The sequence below is a fragment of the Eumetopias jubatus genome, unplaced genomic scaffold, assembly GCF_037043125.1.
Source record: "Eumetopias jubatus isolate StellerSeaLion01/CBP00866 unplaced genomic scaffold, mEumJub1_p1.0 scaffold_8, whole genome shotgun sequence".
Lineage (NCBI taxonomy): Eukaryota > Metazoa > Chordata > Mammalia > Carnivora > Otariidae > Eumetopias > Eumetopias jubatus.
The window spans coordinates 42,477,465-42,501,025 of NW_028274814.1; the positions used below are offsets into that span (position 1 = coordinate 42,477,465).

Consider the following 23,561-nt stretch of genomic DNA (forward strand, 5'->3'; position numbering starts at 1 on the left):
AAAGAGCGTACACAAGCAGGGGGAGAGGCAGAGGCAGAGGGAGAAGCAGGCTCCCCACAGAGCAAGGGGCCCCACGTGGGGCTCGATCCCAGGACCCTGGGATCATGACCTGAGCTGAAGGCAGATGCTTAACCGACTGAGCCACCCAGGCACCCTAGGCCTGCCACTTTTTATCTCCAAGCCTGCCCTCATTCTTCCCATCCCTGGGTGCGGGCGCCATTACTTATATTTTGCTCCTACTACCAATGTACTTTTTATTCTTCCTCCTGCAGGACTAACATGGATGCTAAAAAACCAAGGAACTGCAGTTTGACATCCTTCCCAATTTTGAAAGCAAGAAAGAAACAGAATATCAACCCTGGGAAGGTAAAGATCCTTGAATTTCATTTGGGCAAGAGAGGTATCATCATGAAGATTTGGGGACCTGGGATCTAGGAGTGACCATTGTCCTCCAAGCACCTTTGATGACAGGGTGAGGAGAAGTTCTGGAGGTGTGGATGGACCAGGCTGGTTGGCAAAGCCAGGTCTGGGCAGGCTTGGAGGGACATTAGCTGCAGGGCCAGAGTGTAGTTTCATGAACTCCAGAACTGCAAAGCCTTCATCAAACAGGTGGCTTGTGTTTGAGAAGGCCCTGGACTAGCATCTCTTCTAAGTATCTTGTATTGTGGTCTGTATTTCTGGAAACACACCAGAGGTGTCCCAAAATGGTTCCAAACACTTCCGGAAAAGGTCTATGTGCTTTGGGTTGTTGTTGTTTTTTTCCCCCCTAACACAGACATGGTGTCTTTTTACCCAGTCTCGAAAACCAGTGAAACACCACAGCATAAAGGTAATTGTGTGATGTGGTGACTTTGTGATCACCATCTACAAGATTACTTCTAAATGAGGTGTACTTTTTCATCTAATGCTCTCAGTTTGGATTTTACACCTTACTCGAAAGATCGTATTATTTGGATCTTTGCTCTGAAAGTTCTGTGGCAAACTTGAGCCCAGAGCACTCAGGTTTGACTTTGAATCTTGCTTGTGTCACTGAATGGAAGAGCCAGAGTTCAACAGCCTATCCGAGTCCTGAAAAAAGTCTGCTCCCTGTAGATCACACACCACCTCCTTAAAATTATGACTCTTAGGTCACCTCCAAGCAGTGTTCCTGATTTAACCTTAGCCTTCTCTCCCTCAGGGTTATAACTCATGAAAATGAATCTTAATGCAAAGTCCACTGCCCCCCAGCCCTACCCTTGCCATTACCAAATACAATAAAAACCATTATTTTGTGATTCACAGGCACAACAAGTTATTAATTCCTAAAACATTTATTTTGACAAAGAAATCAATATAAAATATTTAAAAGAGTAAATCTATCACAAAACAGGATAATATAATAAAGACAACATTCTGTTCACATTTAAAAATATTCTGCAAACAGGATGGTCTTGGTCATCACTTAAGAAAAATCATCACAAGTTTTGCAACTTATATATATTTTTCTACCTCCTTGAGCTCATTTTTATTGAGTGTTTGGATGACTCTCACATGAACTTTAGAGGCAAGTACAATTATTATCCTCATTTTACAGATGGGAAAACTGAGATTCAAGTGGAGTTAACCAGCCATTGCCATAAACCATTGCATGGCAGACAGAATGCAAACCCATATTCTTTTTTTATTATGTTATGTTAATCACCATACATTACATCATTAGTTTTTTTTAAATATTTTAATTGTTATGTTAATCACCATACATTACATCATTAGTTTTTGATGTAGTGTTCCATGATTCATTGTTTGTGCATAACACCCAGTGCTCCACGCAGAACGTGCCTGCTTTAATACCCATCACCAGGCTAATCCATCCCCCCACGCCCCTCCCCTCTAGAACCCTCAGTTTGTTTTTCAGAGTCCATCCTCTCTCATGGTTCGTCTCCCCCTCTGACTTACTCCCCTTCATTCTTTCCCTCCTGCTATCTTCTTCTTTTTTTTCTTAACATATATTGCATTATTTGTTTCAGAAGTACAGATCTGTGATTCAACAGTCTTGCACAATTCACAGCGCTCACCATAGCACATACCCTCCCCAATGTCTATCACCCAGCCACCCCATCCCTCCCACCCCCCACCACTCCAGCAACCCTCAGTTTTTTTCCTGAGATTAAGAATTCTTCATATCAGTGAGGTCATATGATACATGTCTTTCTCTGATTGACTTATTTCACTCAGCATAACACCCTCCAGTTCCATCCACGTCATTGCAAATGGTAAGATCTCATTCCTTTTGTACATCATTAGTTTTTGATATAGTGTTCCATGATTCATTGTTTGTGCATAACACCCAGTGCTCTATGCAGAACGTGCCCTCTTTAATGCCCATCACCAGGCTAACCAATCCCCCCTCCCTCCTCCCCTCTAAAACCCTGTTTGTCTCTCAGAATCCATAGTCTCTCATGGTTCATCTCTCCCCCCGATTCCCCCCCTTCATTTTTCCCTTCCTTCTCCTAATGTCCTCCATGCTGTTCTTTATGATCCACAAATAAGTGAAACCATATGATAATTGACTTTCTCTGCTTGACTTATTTCACTGAGCATCATCTCCTCCAGTCCCATCCATGTGGATGTAAAAGTTGGGTATTCATCCTTTCTGATGGCTGAGTAATATTCCATTGTATATACGGACCACATCTTCTTTATCCATTCATCTGTTGAAGGGCATCTCAGCTCTTTCCACAGTCTGGCTATTGCGGACATTGCTGCTATGAACATTGGGGTGCATATGGCCCTTCTTTTCACTACATCTGTGTCTTTGGGGTAAATACCCAGTAGTGTAATTACTGGGTCACAGGGTAGCTCTATTTTTAAATTTTTGAGGCACCTCCACACTGTTTTCCAAAGTGGCTGTACCAACTTGCATTCCCACCAACAGTGTGAGAGGGTTCCCCTTTCTCCACAACCTCTCCAACATTTGTTGTTTCTTTCCCTGTCCATTTTTGCCATTCTAACTGGTGTAAGGTGGTATCTCAATGTGGTTTTGATTTGAATTTCCCTGATGGCTAATGATGATGAACATTTTTTCATATGTCTGTTAGCCATTTGTCTGTCTTCTTCAGAGAACTGTCTTTTCATATCTTCTGCCCACTTTTTGACTTGATTATTTGGTTTTTGGGTGTTGAGTTTGAAAAGTTCTTTATAGATCTTGGATACCAGCCCTTTATCTGTAGTGTCGTTTGCAAATATCTTCTCCCATTCCGTGGGTTTCCTCCTTGTTTTGTTGACTGTTTCCTTTGCTGTACAGAAGCTTTTTATCTTGATGAAGTCCCAAAAGTTCATTTTTGCTTTTGTTTCACTAGCTTTTGGAGATGTATCTTGAAAGAAGTTGCTGTGAGCGATGTCAAAGAGGTTACTGCCTATGTTCTCCTCTAGGATTTTGATGGATTCCTGTCTCACATTGAGGTCTTTCGTCCACTTTGAGTTTATCTTTGGGAATGGTGTTAGAGAATGGTCGAGTTTCATTCTTCTGCATGTGGCTGTCCAATTTTCCCAGCACCATTTATTGAAGAGACTGTCTTTTTTCCATTGCATATTTTTTCCTGCCTTGTCAAAGATTATTTGACCATAGAGTTGAGGGTCCATATCTGGGTTCTCTATTCTGTTCCATTGGTCTATATGTCTGTTTTTGTGCCAGTACCACGCTGTCTTGGTGATCACAGCTTTGTAATAGAGCTTGAAATCGGGCAACATGATGCCCCCAGCTTTGTTTTTCTTTTTCAACATTTCGTTGGCAATTCAGGGTCTTTTCTGATTCCATACAAATTTTAGGATTGTTTGTTCCAGCACTTTGAAAAATGTCATTGGAATTTTGATCAGGATGGCATTGAAGGTATAGATTACTCTGGGTAGCATAGAGATTTTAACAATGTTTATTCTTCCAATCAATGAGCATGGAATATTTTTCCATCTTTCTGTGTCTCCTTCAATTTCTTTCATAAGTGTTCTGTAGTTCCTAGAGTATAGATCCTTTACCTCTTTGGTTAGGTTTATTCCAAAGTATTTTATGGTTTTTGGTGCTATTGTAAGTGGAATCGTTTCTCTAATTTCTCTTTCTACAGTTGTGTTGTTAGTGTATAAGAAAGCAGCTGATTTCTGTGCATTGATTTTGTATCCTGCCACATTACTGAATTGCTGTATGAGTTCTAGTAATTTGGGGGTGGAGTCTTTTGGATTTTCCACATAAAGTATCGTGTCGTCTGTGAAAAGAGAGAGTTTGACTTCTCTTTGCCAATTTGAATACTTTTTATTTCTTTTTGTTGTCTGATTGCTGTTGCTAGGACTTCTAATATGATGTGGAACAACAGTGGTGAGAGTGGGCATCCTTGACGTGTTCCTGATCTTAAGGGAAAGGCTCTCAGCTTTTCCCCATTGAGGATGATATTCGCTGTGGGTTTTTCATAGAAGGATTTTATGAACTTGAGGATTGTTCCCTCTATCCCTATACTCTGAAGACTTTTAATCAGGAAAGGATGTTGTATTTTGTCACATGCTTTTTCTGCATCAATTGAGAGGACCATATGTTTCTTCTCCCTCCTCTTATTAATGTGTTGTATCACATTGATTGATTTGCAAATGTTGAACCACCCTTGCATCCCGTGGAGAAATCCCACTTGGTCGTGGGGGATGATCCTTTTAATGTATTGTTGGATCCTATTAGCTAGGATTTTGTTGAGGATATTGGAATCCATATTCATCAGGGATATCGGTCTGAAATTCTCCTTTTTGATGGGGCCTTTGCCTGGTTTGGGGATTGAGGTAATTCTGGCCTCATAGAATGAGTTTAGAAGTTTTCCTTCTGTTTCTATTTTTTGAAACAGCTTCAGGAGAATAGGTATTATTTCTTCTTTGAATGTTTGGTAGAATTCCCCAGGGAATCCATCAGGCCCTGGACTCTTGTTTTTTGGGAGCTTTTTGATCACTGCTTCAATCTCGTTACTGGTTATTGGCCCAGTCAGGTTGTCAATTTCTTCCTGTTTCAGTCTTGGCAGCTTATAGGTTTTAAGGAAGGCCTCCATTTCATCCAGATGGCTCAGTTTTTTGGCATATAGTTGTTGATAATAATTTCTAATATTTGTTTCTATTTCCTTGGTGTTAGTTGTGATCTCTCGCCTTTCATTCATAATTTTATTTTTTAATTTTTTATTGTTATGTTAATCACCATACATTACATCATTAGTTTTTGATGTAGTGTTCAATGATTCATTGTTTGTGCATAAAACCTAGTGCTCCACGCAGAACGTGCCCTCTTTAATACCCATCACCAGGCTAACCCATCCCCCCACCCCTCCCCTCTAGAACCCTCAGTTTGTTTTTCAGAGTCCATCGTCTCTCATGGTTCGTCTCCCCCTCCGATTTACTCCCCTTCATTCTTCCCCTCCTGCTATCTTCTTCTTTTTTTTTCTTAACATATATGGCATTATTTGTTTCAGAAGTACAGATCTGTGATTCATCAGTCCTGCACAATTCACACCTCTCACCATAGCATATACCCTACCCAATGTCTATCACCCAGCCACCCCATCCCTCCCACCCCCCACCACTCCAGCAACCCTCAGTTTGTTTCCTGAGATTAAGAATTCCTCCTATCAGTGAGGTCATACGATACATGTCTTTCTCTGATTGACTTATTTCACTCAGCATAACACCCTCCAGTTCCATCCATGTCGTTGTAAATGGCAAGAGCTCATCCCTTTTGATGGCTGCATAATATTCTATTGTGTATATATACCACATCTTCTTTATCCATTCATCTGTCGTTGTACATCTTGGCTCTTTCCACAGTTTGGCTATTGTGGACATTGCTGCTATAAACTTTGGGGTGCACGTACCCCTTCGGATCCCTACATTTGTATCTTTGTGGTAAATACCCAGTAGTGCAATTGCTGGATCTTATGGTAGCTCTATTTTCAACTCTTTGAGGAACCTCCACACTGTTTTCCAGATTGGCTGCATCAGCTTGCATTCCCACCAACAGTGTAGGAGGGTTCCCCTTTCTCTGCATCCCCGCCAGCATTTGTCGTTTCCTGACTTATTAAACATAGCCATTCTGACTGGTGTGAGGTGGTATCTCATTGAGATTTTGATTTGGATTTCCCTGATGCCGAGCGATGTTGAGCACTTTTTCATGTGTCTGTTGGCCATTTGGATGTCTTCTTTGGAAAAATGTCTGTTCATGTCTTCTGCCCATTTCTTGATTGGATTATTTGTTCTTTGGGTGTTGAGTTGGATAAGTTCTTTATAGATTTTGGATACTAGCCCTTTATCTGATAGGTCATTTGCAAATATCTTCTCCGATTCTGTCAGTTGTCTTTCGGTTTTGTGGACTGTTTCTTTTGCTGTGCAAAAGCTTTTTATCTTGATGAAATCCCAAGAGTTCACTTTTGCCCTTGCTTCCCTTGCCTTTGGCGATGTTTCTAGGAAGAAGTTGCTGAGCCTGAGGTCGAAGAGGTTGCTGCCTGTGTTCTCCTTTAGGATTTTGATGGACTCCTGTCTCATGTTGAGGTCTTTCAACCATTTGAAGTCTATTTTTGTGTGTGGTGTAAGGAAATGGTCCAGTTTCATTCTTCTGCATGCGGCTGTCCAATTTTCCCAACACCATTTGTTGAAGAGACTGTCTTTTTTCCATTGGACATTCTTTCCTGCTTTGTCAAAGATGAGTTGAACATAGAGTTGAGGGTCCATTTCTGGGCTCTCTATTCTATTCCATTGATCTATGTGTCTGTTTTTGTGCCAGTACCATACTGTCTTGATGATGACAGCTTTGTAATAGAGCTGGAAGCCCGGAATTGTGATTCCGCCTGCTTTGCTTTTCTTTTTCAATATTCCTCTGGCTATTCGGGGTCTCTTCTCGTTCCATACAAATTTTAGGATTATTTGTTTCATTTCTTTGAAAAAAGTGGTTGGTATTTTGATGGGGATTGCATTGAATGTGTAGATTACTCTAGGTAGCATTGACATCTTCACAATGTTTGTTCTTCCAATCCATGAGCATGGAATGTTTTTCCATTTCTTTGTGTCTTCCTCAGTTTCTTTCATGAGTATTTTATAGTTTTCTGAGTACAAATCCTTTGCCTTTTTGCTTTGCTTTATTCCTAGGTATCTTATAGTTTGGGGTGCAGTTGTAAGTTGGATCAACTCCTTAATTTGTCTCTCTTCTGTCTTGTTGTTGGTGTATAGGAATGCCACTGATTTCTGTGCACTGAGTTTTTTTTTAATTTTTTTATTGTTATGTTAATCATATATTACATCATTAGTTTTTGATGTAGTGTTCCGTGATTCATTGTTTGTGCATAACACCCAGTGCTCCATGCAGAATGTGCCCTCTTTACTACCCATCACCAGGCCAACCCATCCCCCTACCCTCCTCCCCTCTAGAACCCTCAGTTTGTTGTTCAGAGTCCATCGTCTCTCATGGTTCATCTCCCCGTCCGACTTACTCCCCTTCATTCTCCCCCCCCCGCTATCTTCTTCTTTTTCTTTTTTCTTAACATATGTTGCATTATTTGTTTCAGAAGTACAGATCTGTGATTCAACAGTCTTGCACAATTCACAGTCCTCACCATAGCACATACCCTCCCCAATGTCTATCACCCAGCCACCCCATCCCTCCCACCCCCCACCACTCCAGCAACACTCAGTGTGTTTCCTGAGATTAAGAATTCCTCCTATCAGTGAGGTCATATGATACATGTCTTTCTCTGATTGACTTATTCCACTCAGCATAACACCCTCCAGTTCCATCCACATTGTTCTGTGCACTGATTTTATATCCTGCCTCTTTACTGAATTCCTGTATGAGTTCTAGCAGTTTTGGGGTGGAGTCTTTTGGGTTTTCCACAAAAAGTGTCATATCATCTGCAAACAGTGAGAGTTTGACTTCCTCTTTGCCAATTTGGATGCCTTTGATTTCTTTTTGTTGCCTGATTGCTGTGGCTAGGACTTCTAATACTATGTTGAATAGCAGTGGTGATAGTGGACATCCCTGCTGCATTCCTGACCTTAGGGAGAAAGCTCTCAGCTTTTCCCCATTGAGAATAATATTCGCTGTAGGTTTTTCATAGATGGCTTTTATGATATTGAGGTATGTACCCTCTAGCCCTATACTCTGAAGACTTTTGATCAAGAACGGATGTTGTACTTTGTCAAATGCTTTTTCTGCATCTATTGAGAGGATCATATGATTCTTGTTCTTTCTTTTGTTAATATGTTGTATCACGTTGATTGATTTGCAGATGTAGAACCAACCTTGCAGCCCAGGGATAAATGCCACTTGGTCATGATGAATAATCCTTTTAATGTACTGCTGGATCCTATTGGCTGCTATTTTGGTGAGAATTTTTGCCTCCATGTTCATCAAGGATATTGGTCTGTAATTCTCCTTTTTGATGGGGTCTTTGTCTGGTTTTGGGATCAAGGTAATGGTGGCCTCATAAGATGAGTTTGGAAGTTTTCCTTCCATTTCTATTTTTTAGAACAGTTTCAGGAAAATAGGTATTAATTCTTCTTTAAATGTTTGGTAGAATTCCCCCGGAAGCCATCTGGCCCTGGGCTTTTGTTTGTTGGGAGATTTTTGATGACTGCTTCAATTTCCTTAGTGGTTATAGGTCTGTTCGGGTTTTCTATTTCTTCCTGGTTCAATTTTGGTAGTTGATACATCTTTAGGAACGCACCCATTTCTTCCAGGTTATCTAATTTGCTGGCATAGAGTTGGTCATAATATGTTCTTATAATTATGTGTATTTCTTTGGTGTTGTTTGTGTTCTCTCCTCTTTCATTCATGATTTTGTTGATTTGGGTCATTTCTCTTTTCTTTTTGATAAGTCTGGCCAGGGGTGTATCAATCTTGTGAATTCTTTCAAAGAACCAGCTCCTAGTTTCGTTGATCTGTTCTACTGTTCTTTTGGTTTCTAGTCCATTGATTTCTGCTCTGATCTTTATTATTTCTCTTCTCCTGCTGGGTTTAGGCTTTCTTTGCTGTTCTTTCTCCAGCTCCTTTAGGTGTAGCGTTAGGTTGTGTTTTTGAGACCTTTCTTGTTTCTTGAGAAAGGCTTGTTTTGCTATATACTTTCCTCTTAGGACTGGCTTTGCTGCATCCCAAAGATTTTGAATAGTTGTGTTTTCATTTTCATCGGTTTCCATGAATTTTTTTAATTCTTCTTTAATTTCCTGGTTGACCCATTCATTCTTTAGTAGGACGCTCTTTAGCCTCCATGTATTTGAGTTCTTTCCGACTTTCCTCTTGTGATTGAGTTCTAGTTTCAAAGCATTGTGGTCTGAAAATATGCAGGGAATGGTCCCAATCTCTTGGTACCAGTTGAGACCTGATTTGACCTAGGATATGATCTATTCTGGAGAGTGTCCCATGGGCACTAGAGAAGAATGTGTATTCCGTTGCTTTGGGATGGAATGTTCTGAATATGTCTGTGAAGTCCATTTGGTCCAGTGTTTCCTTTAAAGTCTTTATTTCCTTGTTGATCTTTTGCTTAGATGATCTGTCCATTTCAGTCAGGGGGTGTTAAAGTCCCCCACTATTATTGTATTGTTGTCAATGTGTTTCTTTGCTTTTGTTAATTGCCTTATATAATTGGCTGCTCCCATGTTAGGGGCATAGATATTTACAATTGTTAGATCTTCTTGGTTGATAGACCCTTTAAGTAGGATATAGTGTCCTTCCTCATCTCTTATTACAGTCTTCGTTTTAAAATCTAATTTGTCTGATATAAGGATTGCCACCCCAGCTTTCTTTTGGTGTCCATAGCATGGTAAATGGTTTTCCACCCCTTCACTTTCAATGCGGGGGTGTCTTTGGGTCTAAAATGAGTCTATTGTAGACAGCACATCGATGGGGCTTGTTTTTTAATCCAATCTGATAGCCTGTGTCTTTCAATTGGGGCATTAGCCCATTTACATTCAGGGTAACTATTGAAAGATATGAATTTAGTGCCATTGTATTGCCTGTAAGGTGACTGTTACTGTATATTGTCTGTGTTACTTCCTGCTCTATGCTGCTTTAGGCTCTCTCTTGGCTTAGAGGACCCCTTTCAATATTTCTTGGAGGGCTGGTTTCATGTTTGCAATTTCCTTTAGTTTTTGTTTGTCCTGGAAGCTTTTTATCTCTCCTTCTATTTTCAATGAGAGCCTAGCTGGATATAGTATTTTTGTCTGCATATTTTTCTCGTTTAGTGCCTGAAGATATCATGCCAGTGCTTTCTGGCCTGCCAGGTCTCTGTGGATAGGTCTGTTGCCAGTCTAATATTTCTACCATTGTAGGTTACATATCTCTTCTCCCGAGCTGCTTTCAAGATTTTCTCTTTGTCTATGAGACTCGTAAGTTTTACTATTAGATGTCGGGGTGTTGCCCTCTTTTTATTGATTTTGAGAGGGGTTCTCTGTGCCTCCTGGAATTTGATGCCTGTTTCCTTCCCCACATTAGGGAAGTTCTCTGCTATAATTTGCTCCAATATACCTTCTGCCCCTCTCTCTCTCTTCTTCTTCTGGGATTTCAATTATTCTAACGTTTCATCTTATGGTATTGCTTATCTCTGGAATTCTGCCCTCGTAATCCAGTAGTTGTTTATCTCTCTTTTTCTCAGCGTCTTTATTTTCCATCATTTGGTCTTCTATATCGCCGATTCTCTCTTCTGCCTCATTTATCCTAGCAGTTAGACCCCCATTTTTGATTGCGCCTCATTAATAGCCTTTTTGATTTCGATTTGGTTAGATTTTAGTTCTTTTATTTCTTCAGGAAGGGTTTCTCTAATAACTTCCACGCTTTTTTCAAGCCCAGCTAGTATCTTTAAAATCATGTATCTGAACTCTAGGTCCGACATCATACTAATGTCCATATTGAGTAGGTCCCTGGCAGACGGTACTACCTCTTGTTCTTTTTGCTGAGGTGATTTTTTTCGTCTTTTCCTTTTGTCCAGAGGAGAATAGATGAGTGAGAGAACAAAATGGTAACAGTTTAATAACGTCCCCCAAAAATATACTCTATACAAATCAGAAAAGACCTGAAACCAGGGGAAAAGAAATGGAAAGAAAGAAAAAAAAAAAAGAAAAAGATAAAAACAAAAGCAGAACAAAACAAAACAAAAAAACCAGAATATGATCAAATATGATCAGGCTAGTGTATAGATCAGTGCCACACACTAGATTTTGGGTGTATTTTGGTCTGTTAGAAAATAGTGCCTCCTAAATTTGTAAAGAAAGAAAGACTTATATATGTACAAAATAAGGGTTGATACAATGAAGGGATGGAAGATGACTGTAAAGATGAAAATTATAAAAGATTTTATAAAAGGAATTGATAAATTGTTTGAAAAATGAAAGAAGAAGATTTAAAAAAAAAAACAAGGGAGAGAATGTGATCAGTCAGGAGACTGGAACAAAGCCATACACTAGACATTTACGGTATATTTTGATCTGTTAGAAGAAACCGTATCTCAAAATTTTAAAGAGTGAACAACTTATGTATGTATGCCAAAAATAAAGGTAACTACTATGAAGGGATAGAATATGACTCTAAAAATGAAAAATAAAAAATATTTTTTTAAAGGGATTCATAAGATGTTGGTTGAAAAAGGGAAAAAGAAAAATTTAAAAAAACACAGTTAAAAAAATTAACTTTGAAAAACTAATGAATCCTGGTTAAAAAAACCCATGAATTCTATGTGCAGTATTCCCATAGCGCTGGCGTTCTCCCGTTCTCCTTCATCGGTAAACTTGGTCTTGGCTTGCAGGCTGTTCGTGCTGATCTTCTGGGGAGGGGCCTGTTGCCGTGGTTCCCAAACGTCTTTGCTGGAGGTGGAATTGCCCTGCCCTTGTGAGTCCAGGCTAAGCAATCTGCTCGGGTTTGCTCTCGGGAGCTTTTGTTCCCTGCAAGCTCTCGGTACAGCTTTGGAGCATGAGAGTGAAAATGGTGGCCTCCCAATCTCCAGCCTGGAGGAGCGGAGAACTCGGGGCCCTGCTCCTCAGTGTGCCCCCAGAGAAAAGCAGTCAATCACTCCCGTCTCCCTGGTCTCCGGCTGCACTCCGTGCTCACCCGGCCTGTGACCGAGTGTTTCTATCTCTGGCACCCGACCCCGTGTGGAGTCTCCAAACCTAGCAGATCCCTGCGGTGCGCTCCCGCGCCGCTCCTCCCGGGGGAGGAAGGGGAGTCTCCCCAGCTCTGCTGCTTGTTGGGACCGTGCTGGAGGAGCAGTGGCCCGACTGGGCCGCTGATCAGTTTATGGCTGCCCTGAGCTGAGTTCCCACGCCTCGGCTCTGTCTCTGCAGCCGGCTTCCCCGCTCCGATACCTGGGAGCTCTGTGGCACTCAGGCACCCCCGGTCTTTCCGTGACCCCGAGGGTCCTGAGACCACACTGTACCGGGAGGGTTCCACCTCCCGCTTAGCCACTGGAGTGACGTCCCTCAGCCGAGCCAACTTTTAAAAGGTCCGATTTTGTGCTCTGTGGCTCTATCACTTGTCAGAAGCGGCCGACGGAGGCCCCTCCCCCGCCATCTACCCTCCCGAATATCGCCTCGGATTCACTTCTCCGCACGTCCTACCTTCCAGTAAGTGGTCGCTTTTCTGTTCAGAGTTGTTGCTACTCTCTTCTTCGATCTCCTGTTGAGTTCGTAGGTGTTCAGAATGGTTTGATCCCCATTCAGCTGAATTCCTGAAACCAGACGAAATCCAGGTCTCCTACTCCTCTGCCATCTTGCCCCGCCTCCTGCCTCATAATTTTATTAATTTGGGTTCTTTCTCTTTTCTTTTGGGTAAGTCTGGCCAGTGGTTTATTGATCTTATTAATTCTTTCAAAGAACCAACTTCTAGTTTCCTTGATCTGATCTACTGTGTTTCTGGTTTCTAATTCATTGTTTTCTGCTCTAATTTTAATTATTTCTCTTCTAATGCGTGGCTTAGGCATCGTTTGTTGCTTTTTCTTTAGTTCTTTAAGGTGTAGAGTTGGTGAATTTGGGATTTTTCTATTTTTTTGAGTGAGGCTTGGATGGCTATGTATTTCCCCCTTAGGGACCGCCTTTGCAGTATCCCATAGGTTTTGCACCGATGTGTTTTCGTTCTCATTGATTTCCATGAATTGTTTAAGTTCTTCTTTGATTTCCTGGTTGACCCAAACACTCTTTAGCAGAGTGGTCTTTACCTTCCAAGTGTTTGAATTTCTGCCAATTTTTTTCTTGTGATTGAGTTCCAGTTTTAAAGCATTGTGGTCTGAAAGAACATGCAGGGAATAATCTCAATCTTTTGGTATCAGTTGAGACCTGATTTGTGACCCAGTATGTGGAGAAAGTTCCATGTGCACTCGAGAAGAATGAGTATTCTGTTGTTTTAGGGTGGAATGTTCTGTAAATATCTATGAGGTCTATCTGGTCCAGTGTATCATTCAAAGCTCTTGTTTCCTTGTTGATTTTCTGCTTAGATGATCTGTCCATTGCTGAGAGTGGAGTATTGACATATTGCAGTTAACTTATTGTTATCAATATGACTCTGCAATTAACGTATTGTTATCAATATGACTCTTTATTTTGGTTAACAGTTGTCTTATGTAGATGGCTGCTCCCATGTTGGGGGCATAGATATTTACAATTGTTAGATCTTCTTGTTGGATAGACCCTTTAAGAATGATATAGTGTCCTCTGTGTCTCCAATTACAGACTTTAGTTTAAAACCCAATTTGTCTGATATAAGAATTGCTACCCCAGCTTTTTTTGAGGTCCGCTGGCATGGAAGATGGATCTCCATCCCTTCACTTTCAGTCTGGATGTCTCTTTAGGTTCAAAATGAGTCTCTTGTAGGCAGCATATGGATGGGTCCTGTCTTTTTATCCAATCTGCAACCCTATGCCGTTTTATGGGAGCATTTAGGCCATTCATGTTGAGAGTGATTATTGAAAGATATGAATTAATTGTCATCATGTTGCCTGTGAAGACGTTGTTTTTATAGATTGTCCCTGTAAATTTCTGTTGTGTATCACTCTTGGGGTCTTTCTCCTTTTATAAACCCCCCTTAATATTTCTTGCAGGGCCGGCTTAGTTGTCACATTCTTTCAGTTTCTGCCAGTCGTGGAAGCTCTACATCTCTCCATCCATTCTAAATGACAGCCTTGCCAGATAAGGTATTCTTGGGTGCATGTTCTTCTCCTTTATTACCCTGAATATGTCTTGCCAGGCCTTTCTGGCCTGCCAGGTCTCTGTGGATAGGTCTGACGTTATTCTGATGTTCCTCCCTCTGTTCGTAAGGAATCTCTTCCCCCTAACTGCCCTTAAGATGGTTTCCTTGGTTCTAAGATTTGCAAGTTTTACTATTACATGCTGGGATGTTGGCCTGTTTTCCTTGATCTTGGGAGGGGTCCTCTCTGCCTCTAGGACACGAATGTTTGTTTCATTCCCCAGATTAGGGAAGTTCTCAGCTACGATTTGCTCAAATACATCTTCTAGTCCTCTCTCTCCACTCCCTCCAGGATTCCAATTATTCTGACATTGGAACGCTTCGTGGTGTCACTTATTTCTCTGATTCTATTTTCATGGATTCTGAGTTGTTTTTCCCTGGCCTCCTCTTTTCCCTTTTTATCTATTATATTGTCTTCCAGGTCGCCTATTCATTCTTCTGCCTCAGTTACCCTAGCTGTTAGATTATCTAGATTGGATTGGATCTCATTGATAGCATTGTTAAGTTCTGCCAATTCAGCTTTCATTTCTGCCCTTAGAGACTCTATGTTTCCATTAATTGATTTCTCCATTCTAGCCATTGTCTTCACAATTGCTAGCCTGAATTCCATCTCTGACATCTTGGTTATATCTGCATCCATTTGTAAATCTGCGGCATAAGTCATAATCTCTGAGTCTTTTGTATTTTGGGGGTTCCTCCTCCTAGTCTTTCTGTGGATGGGTGGTTGAGGGTATGTATAGAGTCCAAATTATTGACCAGAACCCAAGCAAGATGCACCTGTTTTCTTGGGACCTTAGGGTTGCTGGCCTCTTGTTTTCCCAGCCTGTCTTCTGGGGGAGAGGCCTGCTGTGCTGTTGCTCAGGGAACCCTATTTGGGCGGAGTTGCCCTGCCCCCCTGTGGCGGGGGATGGGCTCAGCGGGAATCAGTTTTGGGGGCTTTTGGTCTCTGGCGGCTTTCCCTGGCGGCTTTCCATGTTTCTTCTGTGAGTCAGAGCAGAAGAGACCGTTTCCAACCCTCTGCCTCAGAGCAGAGAGACCGCAGTCTGTCCTTCAGTGAGCTCTCCAGGCCACACCGTCTCCGTTTCTGTCCGTGTTGCTATAAACTGCAGCTTCCTGGGTTGTGCACCCCTCCACAGTGCCCCCAGTCCTGCCTCCAGGTCGGGGCACGTCTGTGCCCTTTGTGCTTCTAAAACCGCCAGCTGCTCCCAGTTCACACGTGTGACCCTGCTGCTCCGGATTTCTGCCCAGGGGCTGCTTTAAAGTCCTTTCCCCGCTGCTAGCTACCGGTCTGCGAGTCTGTGCCCGGTCCCCAGTGCGTGAGGCTGTCGCTCACCGGTGGTGTAGGATCCCCACGGCCAGGTTCCCTCCCGCTGCCGTTTATCCTCCAAAGTCTGCCGGCAGAATCAGGGCTCCCTGCTTCCTACCTCAAAACCAACCGCCTGTGATATTCTGTTTGTAGAGATCCAGATCTTCTTACATCTCAGGCTGGTTTCGTGGGTGCTCAGAGTGGTCTGGTAGATATCCAGCTTAATTCCGGGGACCAGTTGAAATAGGGTCCCCTACTCCTCCGCCATCTTTTGTGTGTTTCTGTAACTGCCAACAATTGACAATACCATTTAAAAATACTATCTAGGGGTGCCTGGTGGATCATTTGGTTAAGTATCAGACTCTTGGTTTCAGCTCAGGTCATGATCTCAGGGTCATGGGATCAAGCCCGTCATCAGGCTCTGCCCTTAGCGGGGATTCTGCTTGAGATACTCCTTCTCCCTCTCTCTCTGCCTCTCCCCGGTTCATGCAAGCATGCTCATGCACTCTCTCTCTCTCTCTCTCTCTCAAAATAAATCTTTAAAAAACTATAGGGCACCTGGGTGGCTCAGTAGTTGGGCGTTTGCCTTCGGCTCAGGTCTTGGTCCCAGGGTCCTGGGATCTGGCCCCGCATCAGGCTCCTTGGTCGGCGGGAAGCCTGCTTCTCCCTTTCCCACTCCCTCTTCCTGTGTTCCCTCTCTTGCTGTGTCTCTCTCTGTCAAATAAATAAAATCTTTAAAAAAAATAAAAAATAAATAAAAAATAAAAATACTATCTAAATTTACTGCTATTGTCTTTACATCGGTAATTATTCTTATGGGCCCTAAATAAATGTCTTTTCGCCATTTGTTCATTTTTTTCCAATGGACTTCTCATCCAGTTGAGCTGAATAGGCCCAAGTAGGGAAAAGCAAACAACTCAATAACCGTTCTCAGCACATGAAACCTTGGGCTTCAATGGATAGTTATGATATTAATTGGAGGATGAAAAGAATGAATTGTAATCTCTTCACCTTAAAAAGCACTGAAGATGAGAGAGCTATGGGTCTCAGCATATCAACTGCCCCAAGCAAGTGTTGAAAAATATTTAAATAAATTGATAATAATATATATTTACTTCATGGCATTTAATGCTATAACTATAATGTTTACAATAATAATTAAATATTTAAGTATTTTAAATATGGATCTTGGTAGTGTTTAAGCTAAGGAAGTCTTTAAAATGTTGTTTTTAATAATTGATTTAAGACCACAGTGTGGTCCTCTAGATAGTAGTATACAATGCCCCATTCATTTGGCTAAAACACGGTAGAATATTAAAGAGCCGCCTGCTACGGAGTGCTCTCCGCAGGGAGTCCTTTGCCTTGGATGCCTGTGGAGAGTCCCCATCCTTTCAGCTTAGCTGGCCAGGATCACAGAGCTCTCACAGTGGCTCCCAGTGACGTAGGATCTCTGTGCAATTGAGGAAAATGGTCTAATGTTGGAGTTTATCCAAACTGCCAGCAGAGGGAACTTCCTCTTTTCTGGACCTCAGTTATCTCAGCGAGTGAGTAGTTGCACGATGTTTGGCTTTTCTGTAACTCTGATCAAAGAAAACGTGTTGCCTCGTGGCCAGCTTCTGGGATGGAAGAGTCTATTAATTTAGAGGGTTACTTTACAGTTTTTCTGACAATTAATGAATAGATGCTACAATCCCTCTAAAGGCATGTTTTCTATGTTCAGCCCTGGAAGAACAGGTACTTGCTCTGTTATTTCTCTTCTATCATTCCTATCATTTAATTGCTGAATACCACTTCCTTAGACAGGGCTTCGCTCACCACCCTTTCTAATTATATTACGTATTTGTTTGTTTACTTGTTTACTGTCAGCCTCGCCCTCTGGAACTACCATGTCCAATACTTCAGCCACTGGCCACGTGAGTCTATGGAGCCCTTGACATGGGGCTCGTCCAACTTAGGTGTGCTGCACGTGAAAAATACACACCATGTTTCAAAGACTTGGTGTGAGAAAATGAATATGAAATGCCTTACTGATAACTTTTTTTAATTTTGTTTTATTTTATTATATTATGTTAGTCACCATACAATACATCATTAAATGTAGTGTTCCATGATTCATTGTGCATAACACCCAGTGCTCCATGCAGAATGTGCCTTCCTTAATACCCATCACTGGGCTAACCCATCCCCCCACCCCCCTCCCCTCTAAAACCCTCAGTTTGTTTCTCAGAGTCCATAGTCTCTCTTGGTTCGTCTCCCTCTCCGATTTCCACCCCTTCGTTTTCCCCTTCCTTCTAATTGGGTGAGTTTTGTAGTATGTTAATACCTCAATGACATGGATAACCTTCTTAACTTCCCTTTCTCCATCTGTAAAATGAGGGCGTTTGATTACAGATTCCTTAAGGTGGCTTCCAGCACCATAATTGTTCAAGCTCCACTTAACAGAAGCCCCAAAAGGGAAGTCTCTCCCCCAAGGCCATGCACTTAGGTACATTAGAAAATGTCTCCAAGCATCTGGTCTTTCAGGCTCATGCTCTTGCCCCTCCCTCAAGCCCTAAGGACAGCCAGGCTCTCCTTCCTCCACCTTCACCAGGAACATAACCTGGTGGGTAGGACTCCCGAGAGGACACTGCATAAGGTGGGTGAAAGCCTCAGTCCTCCCGAGTGGCTGGCCACGTCCGCTCTGCTAATGAGTCTCCTGAGTCCAGGCTTGGCTGTGGGTATAAACAGGAGGATAATCTTTTCTGTCCGACATCCTGGGCTTCCTCACACAGCAAAGGGGCTTCAGGGAAGAGTCTTAGCTAGAAGTGGCCATGGAGAGATGCAATTTGCCTAAACTCTATGCAGCGATAGTCGGCTTAATGCCTTAGCTAGGGATTTGAGGAGCCTAGCAACTGTCTCTTTCTCCCAGCTCTCTGCAGTGCTCTGATGGGCCTAATCATCAAACTTGTTGTGTTCTGTAGAGTCCCCAAAGATTTATTTTCTCTCTTCTTGTCACACCCTCTCTCTGCGTTAATGCATTTGTTTTGAACTCTCGGTTGTTCTGGCTTCTGGGAAGGGATTATGGAGCCTACAAGGAGGAAGCTGTGATCTGATATCACAGAACTTGAGCTTCACCTGCTCACCCAACCTTGATCATGCACTTGGAGATTTTTTTTTTTTTAATTAACAGGGAGGAGGAAGAGACAAGGAGGAGCCAGCTGAGAAAATAGAAAAATAGCTGGTGAGGTATGATTGAGGCAGGTGTTTTGATGGAGGTGTATGCCTTTCTGAAACATCTGGGTAGCCCAGGGGCAGGAGACCAGGGTGGCCTTGATGCCTGCTGAGAGCCCAGTTGTTTTCTCCGCTGAACTTTGCAGATGAGGACATCTAGGGCTCTGTCCAAGGTAATAAGACGAGACAGTGCATCTCGAGATTCTGTTCTTTTTTTTTTTTTAAGATTTTATTTATTTGAGAGAGAGAGAATGAGAGATAGAGAGCACGAGAGGGAAGAGGGTCAGAGGGAGAAGCATACTCCCTGCTGAGCAGGGAGCCCGATGCGGGACTCGATCCCAGGACTCCAGGATCATGACCTGAGCCGAAGGCAGTCGCCTAACCAACTGAGCCACCCAGGCGCCCTCGAGATTCTGTTCTAACTAGCCCTACAGAGGGACCCTATTATCCTGTAGCACTGAGTGAGGGGGCGGGAAATATACTCCCCTGTGAGTCATGGGTAAACTGTGCATGTTGGGGTGGGGGCTTGGCCTGAGGAGAATGCAAATTAGGGAAGGGGGAGGCACAGTGTCACCAGGGAGAGGGCACTGAGGCAAGACAGAGGACTGGAGATTTCACTCTTGTGTGCAATTCTGTCCTCTATTCTGACATAGAAGTTACATGTCCGTGTGATTGATGATGATGATGATAAGGTTTGTGAAGACCTTCTTTCCTAAAATGAACGATCTCTTTCATCTAGCTCCCCAGCGCCAGGAACCCTTCTGTGAGTAGAGATTCACTTATTTGCACCAAAACACTTTCTTTTCTATGCTTTCTTTTTGAAAATGCAGTTACCTTTGAGAAGAAGGTATTGGCAGGGGAATTTTCTTATGTGCATTTGCTGACTGGGAGGCATTCCTTCCCAAAGGAAGTGCTGGGAAGCAGGACAGAACTGGTTCCCCTGGTGGGAATTGAAGCCACTAGGAGAGGGAATGTGGACACACAGGGGAGAGGGTGGACTACCTACCAGGAAGAGAGGCTGAAGTCCAAGCTCAGCTGTTTCCTGGGTGGCTTAAGTCTTTGAGGACAAGGACTAGGGTTTCCTGCTCCCTCAGTCTCTCCCTCCTCCTTCCCTTCCTTCCTTTAGCAAATATTCAAGTGACTACTAGGTGGGAGATACCACGTTATGCTCAGAATTCTGAGATAAGACTCATATCTTTTATTAAAGGGTCTTATGGTCTGGCAACAGAAGGCAGATGTAAGACAACCTTGTGCAACAAACCTTTGCAGGTGTTGTGATTGGAGCAAGTATGAAGCATGGGGCAGTGGTTATGGAGGCTTCATGGAGAATGTGACACTTTGGCCAGAGCTTGACCTTGGATAAATTCACCAGGTGAATGATAGGGACTTGGAATGGAGGAAGGTGGTAAGTGGGTGATGAGAGAACATTCCAAGTAGAAACAGTAGGAGTGGAAGTGATGAGATGTGAACAAGCATGGTGTTTGAGAGCTGCAAGGCATTCGTAATTGCTGGAGCCAAAAAGGCAGGGCCAGGGCCATGACAAGGGATGAGACTGAGAGGGTTTGTGTGCTAGGACATCCATACCCTGGGAAGTCACTGGGGAGATTTAAGCAGTGTAGCAACAAGATCGGATGTTCATGTTTAACATCTGAGGTCTTAGGCAGTTGAGGATGGATTGGGCAAGGGACAGGGTACTGCTTAGGAGACCACTGCAACAGGTGCTTAAACTAGGGATATGGTAGGCACAGTCTGGGAGGAATATCTTCATTCTCACATAATTATGCTACCCATGGTAGGAAATCATAGATGACAATTTGCAAGTTTGTGAAAATATTCTCATTCAGTCCTGCAAGTGGGAGGTTGTGCTTACTGCAGCCAGCTTGTGTTGAATAATCTAGATTTATAAAAAAAGGCACCTCCCTGTGACAACATACAAAGAGGCAGCCTTCATTAGAAACAGCCTATAACTAATCCAACTGTCCCAGCAAGGAAGATGATATGCCCAGTCTCTGCAGATGGTCCCAGCTTAGTCCAGGCTCTTGTGACTATGGATGCCATGGATATTGACACATGGCTAGGCACTGTGGGGACCCCTAAATGAACCAGCCAGAGGAATACTCTTGAGAGGCCTCATGTTTGTTGCCATAGACTCTTGCTGAGGGGAGATAAGAATTCACAAAAAATTAGGAAGGATACATAAATATCAAGGACATAAAGGAAAACCAAGTTCAGAGTGGAGAGAGATTAATTCCAAAGGAGGGGATGGCATTCAATCGTGGCTCCCATCCCGGCTGCACATTACTCACTTGGAGAGCTTTTTAAAAAATACGGGTTTCTGGGTTCTACCACTAGGGAGTCTGGGTCAGGGTGGAGATTCTGTATTTTAAGAGCTTTTCAGGAAATTTGAAACCCCTGGACTCTGTGATCTGTGCTTAGCACCCTGCCTGATACATAGATGTGCTCAGTAAATATGTTAAAAATGAATGCATCACTAAGGTCCATCTGAACTCTGTGATTCCAGGTGTCATCCCAGCTTGGGGAGGCAGGAAGCAGGTATTCCTGGAAGAATCCTTGAGTCCAAGCAATAGGAATCAGCAACTGGAATAGTTTGGCTCCTTTTAGCAATTTGTCTGATTGTTGGGGACATGGGTGGGGGGTGGGGCAGCTGGGTTTCAGCTTTCCCACCTTCCTCCGAATCAGGTTTTAGGCCGAACTCAGTTTTTATTTGAGAAAGATGAGCTAGCTGGCTTTTGCAAAGTAGTGAGATGGAATTTGCCTTTTTCTTTTGCTGAGAAAACAAAAGAAGTGTGAGAACCCAAAAGTCTCCAGTTCAGAAGACAGAGGCACAGAGAGGTGGAGGAGGGGCCCAGGGTCAGGATTTGAGACACCAGGCTTCTGATCAACCAGCCTTGTCACCATGCATGTTGGTGCAGGGCCTGAACCCTCTGGGTGTATCACCCAGTGATGACAAGCATAGCCGGAGACCCTAGGGGAATCCCAAGATTCGAATGTGGACCTAGATGTGGAGAATCTTAGCAATCTGAGCCCACTTGTGAGCAAAGGGGTCTACCTCCCTTCTTTTGACATTGCACAGTGCAATGTCCCTGCTCTGAGGCTCTGAGTCAAGGTCCCTTGACAGTGTCTTCTCAGATATAATTCTCTCTGCTTCAGGCTCTCAGGGAAAGAATGTCTTTCTCCCCTAGTGTTGCAATGAACCATTTAGAGTTCTCTGTTGTAATATTGTGTTTTTTTTAATAATGGTATTTTTTGAATTATAAAAGCTGTACATGTTCATATAAGAAGTTTAGAAAATAAAGGAGCTTCACAGGTCAGTTCTGGCTGTAGAGGAGGCCTCCACGACCAGTGATGCACACAAAAAGGAGCCATGAAAGGACCCCGGTGGCATCCTCAGATGCCCTGCCGTTTTATCTTCTGGCTCCTCCAGAGGTTTTCTCCAGCCTCAGGCAGTGCCCAGGTCTTAGACAGCATAGGAATCACTGCCTATGCTATGGACCTCTGTGCATAAAATCTTTTTTATACTGAGGACTCTAAATTTGGATAGAGAGCTCATGACTATTAGAGATTCCTGTTACATTGGCTCAGAGGTCAGTGAGGAACCGCAGAACAGGGCTACGAAGCTTCTGGTCTTAAAGGACAAAGTCTTTTTTGCCACCATGCATGCTGGAGATCACACCCTCTTTTTCCTGCCTCCTGGGGATGCTGCGATAGAATGGAATGTTGTTGAGGAAGCTGCTGGAGACAAAGAAGCAGCAAGTTTCTAAACTTGTGTGACACACTGGTAGAGGTGTGCATGGATGTAGAGGTCAGCAGCCCTCGGGGCAGACAAGCTTGGGGCAGCTGGAACCCTGTGCTGGTAGCATCTGTCTGGGAGCTGCCTCCTCTTTTTACCCCAGGTTGTCATACAAAGATAATTTTTTATAGTGTGGCATGGTGTGACAAAGGTTGGGAAGCAGTGTTCTATACGACAGTTCTCAGTGTTGGTTCCATGAGAGGATGAAGGATCCACTCAAGACACTCCCAGGGGTCACCTGAATGAGTCTTACAGACAAATGGGACTTTGGAGGTTGCATCTTGTCCACCACCTGAGTCCATGCACATTTCTCACGTGGCTTATTAGGTGGACTTGGCCCTTCCAGTGATAGAGAGCTCACTGCTCATAAGGACTCCCATTCCATTTTTTGACAGCTCTAAGCTCTAGAAAATCCTTCTTTATATTGAGCTAGAAACCACCTCTCTATGAATTCCACACTTTGACCTCATTCTGTCCTTCAGATCAGGTAGAACAAGCTTATACTGAGTCATAAGCAACGACCCCTCTTTCTTTTTTTTTTTAAGATTTTATTTGACAGAGAGAGACACAGTGAGAGAAGGAACACAAGCAAGGGGAGTGCGAGAGGGAGAAGCAGGCTTCCTGCGGAGCAGGGAGCCCTAAGCAGGGCTCGATCCCAGGACTCTGGGATCATGACCTGAGCCGAAGGCAGACACTTAACGAATGAGCCACCCAGGCACCCCAGCAACAGTCCTTCTGATATTACCCCTCCCCTCAGGAGTTTTGTTTGTTTTATTAATATACTTATTTAAGAACCAGTTTTAGACTTGCAGAAAAATTGAGCAGATAGGACAGAGTTCCCATATACCACTACATATGCCACACCCGGTTTCCCCTATTATTAAAGTCTTATATTTGTTGTGGTACTTTGTTGCAATAATGAACTGATACTGATCCATCTTTTTAGATTTTTAAAATTTATTACTTATTTTAGAGAGAGAGAGAGCATGCATGCATGCAAGTGTGGTGAGGGACAAAGGGCAGAGGGA

At 43.0% G+C, this 23,561-nt stretch overlaps 1 protein-coding gene across 1 annotated transcript in view; it reads left to right on the forward strand.

Moving 5' to 3' along the window:
• The first annotated feature begins 278 nt into the window (after positions 1–278).
• DYRK4 (dual specificity tyrosine phosphorylation regulated kinase 4) overlaps positions 279–23,561 on the forward strand; it is a 69,066-nt gene continuing 45,783 nt past the window's right edge. Inside the window, exon 1 of the mRNA XM_088025881.1 lies at positions 279–366. Within this exon, the coding sequence (XP_087882007.1) occupies positions 280–366 (87 nt within the window). The 5' untranslated portion in view covers position 279. The remainder of the gene's footprint in view (positions 367–23,561) is intronic.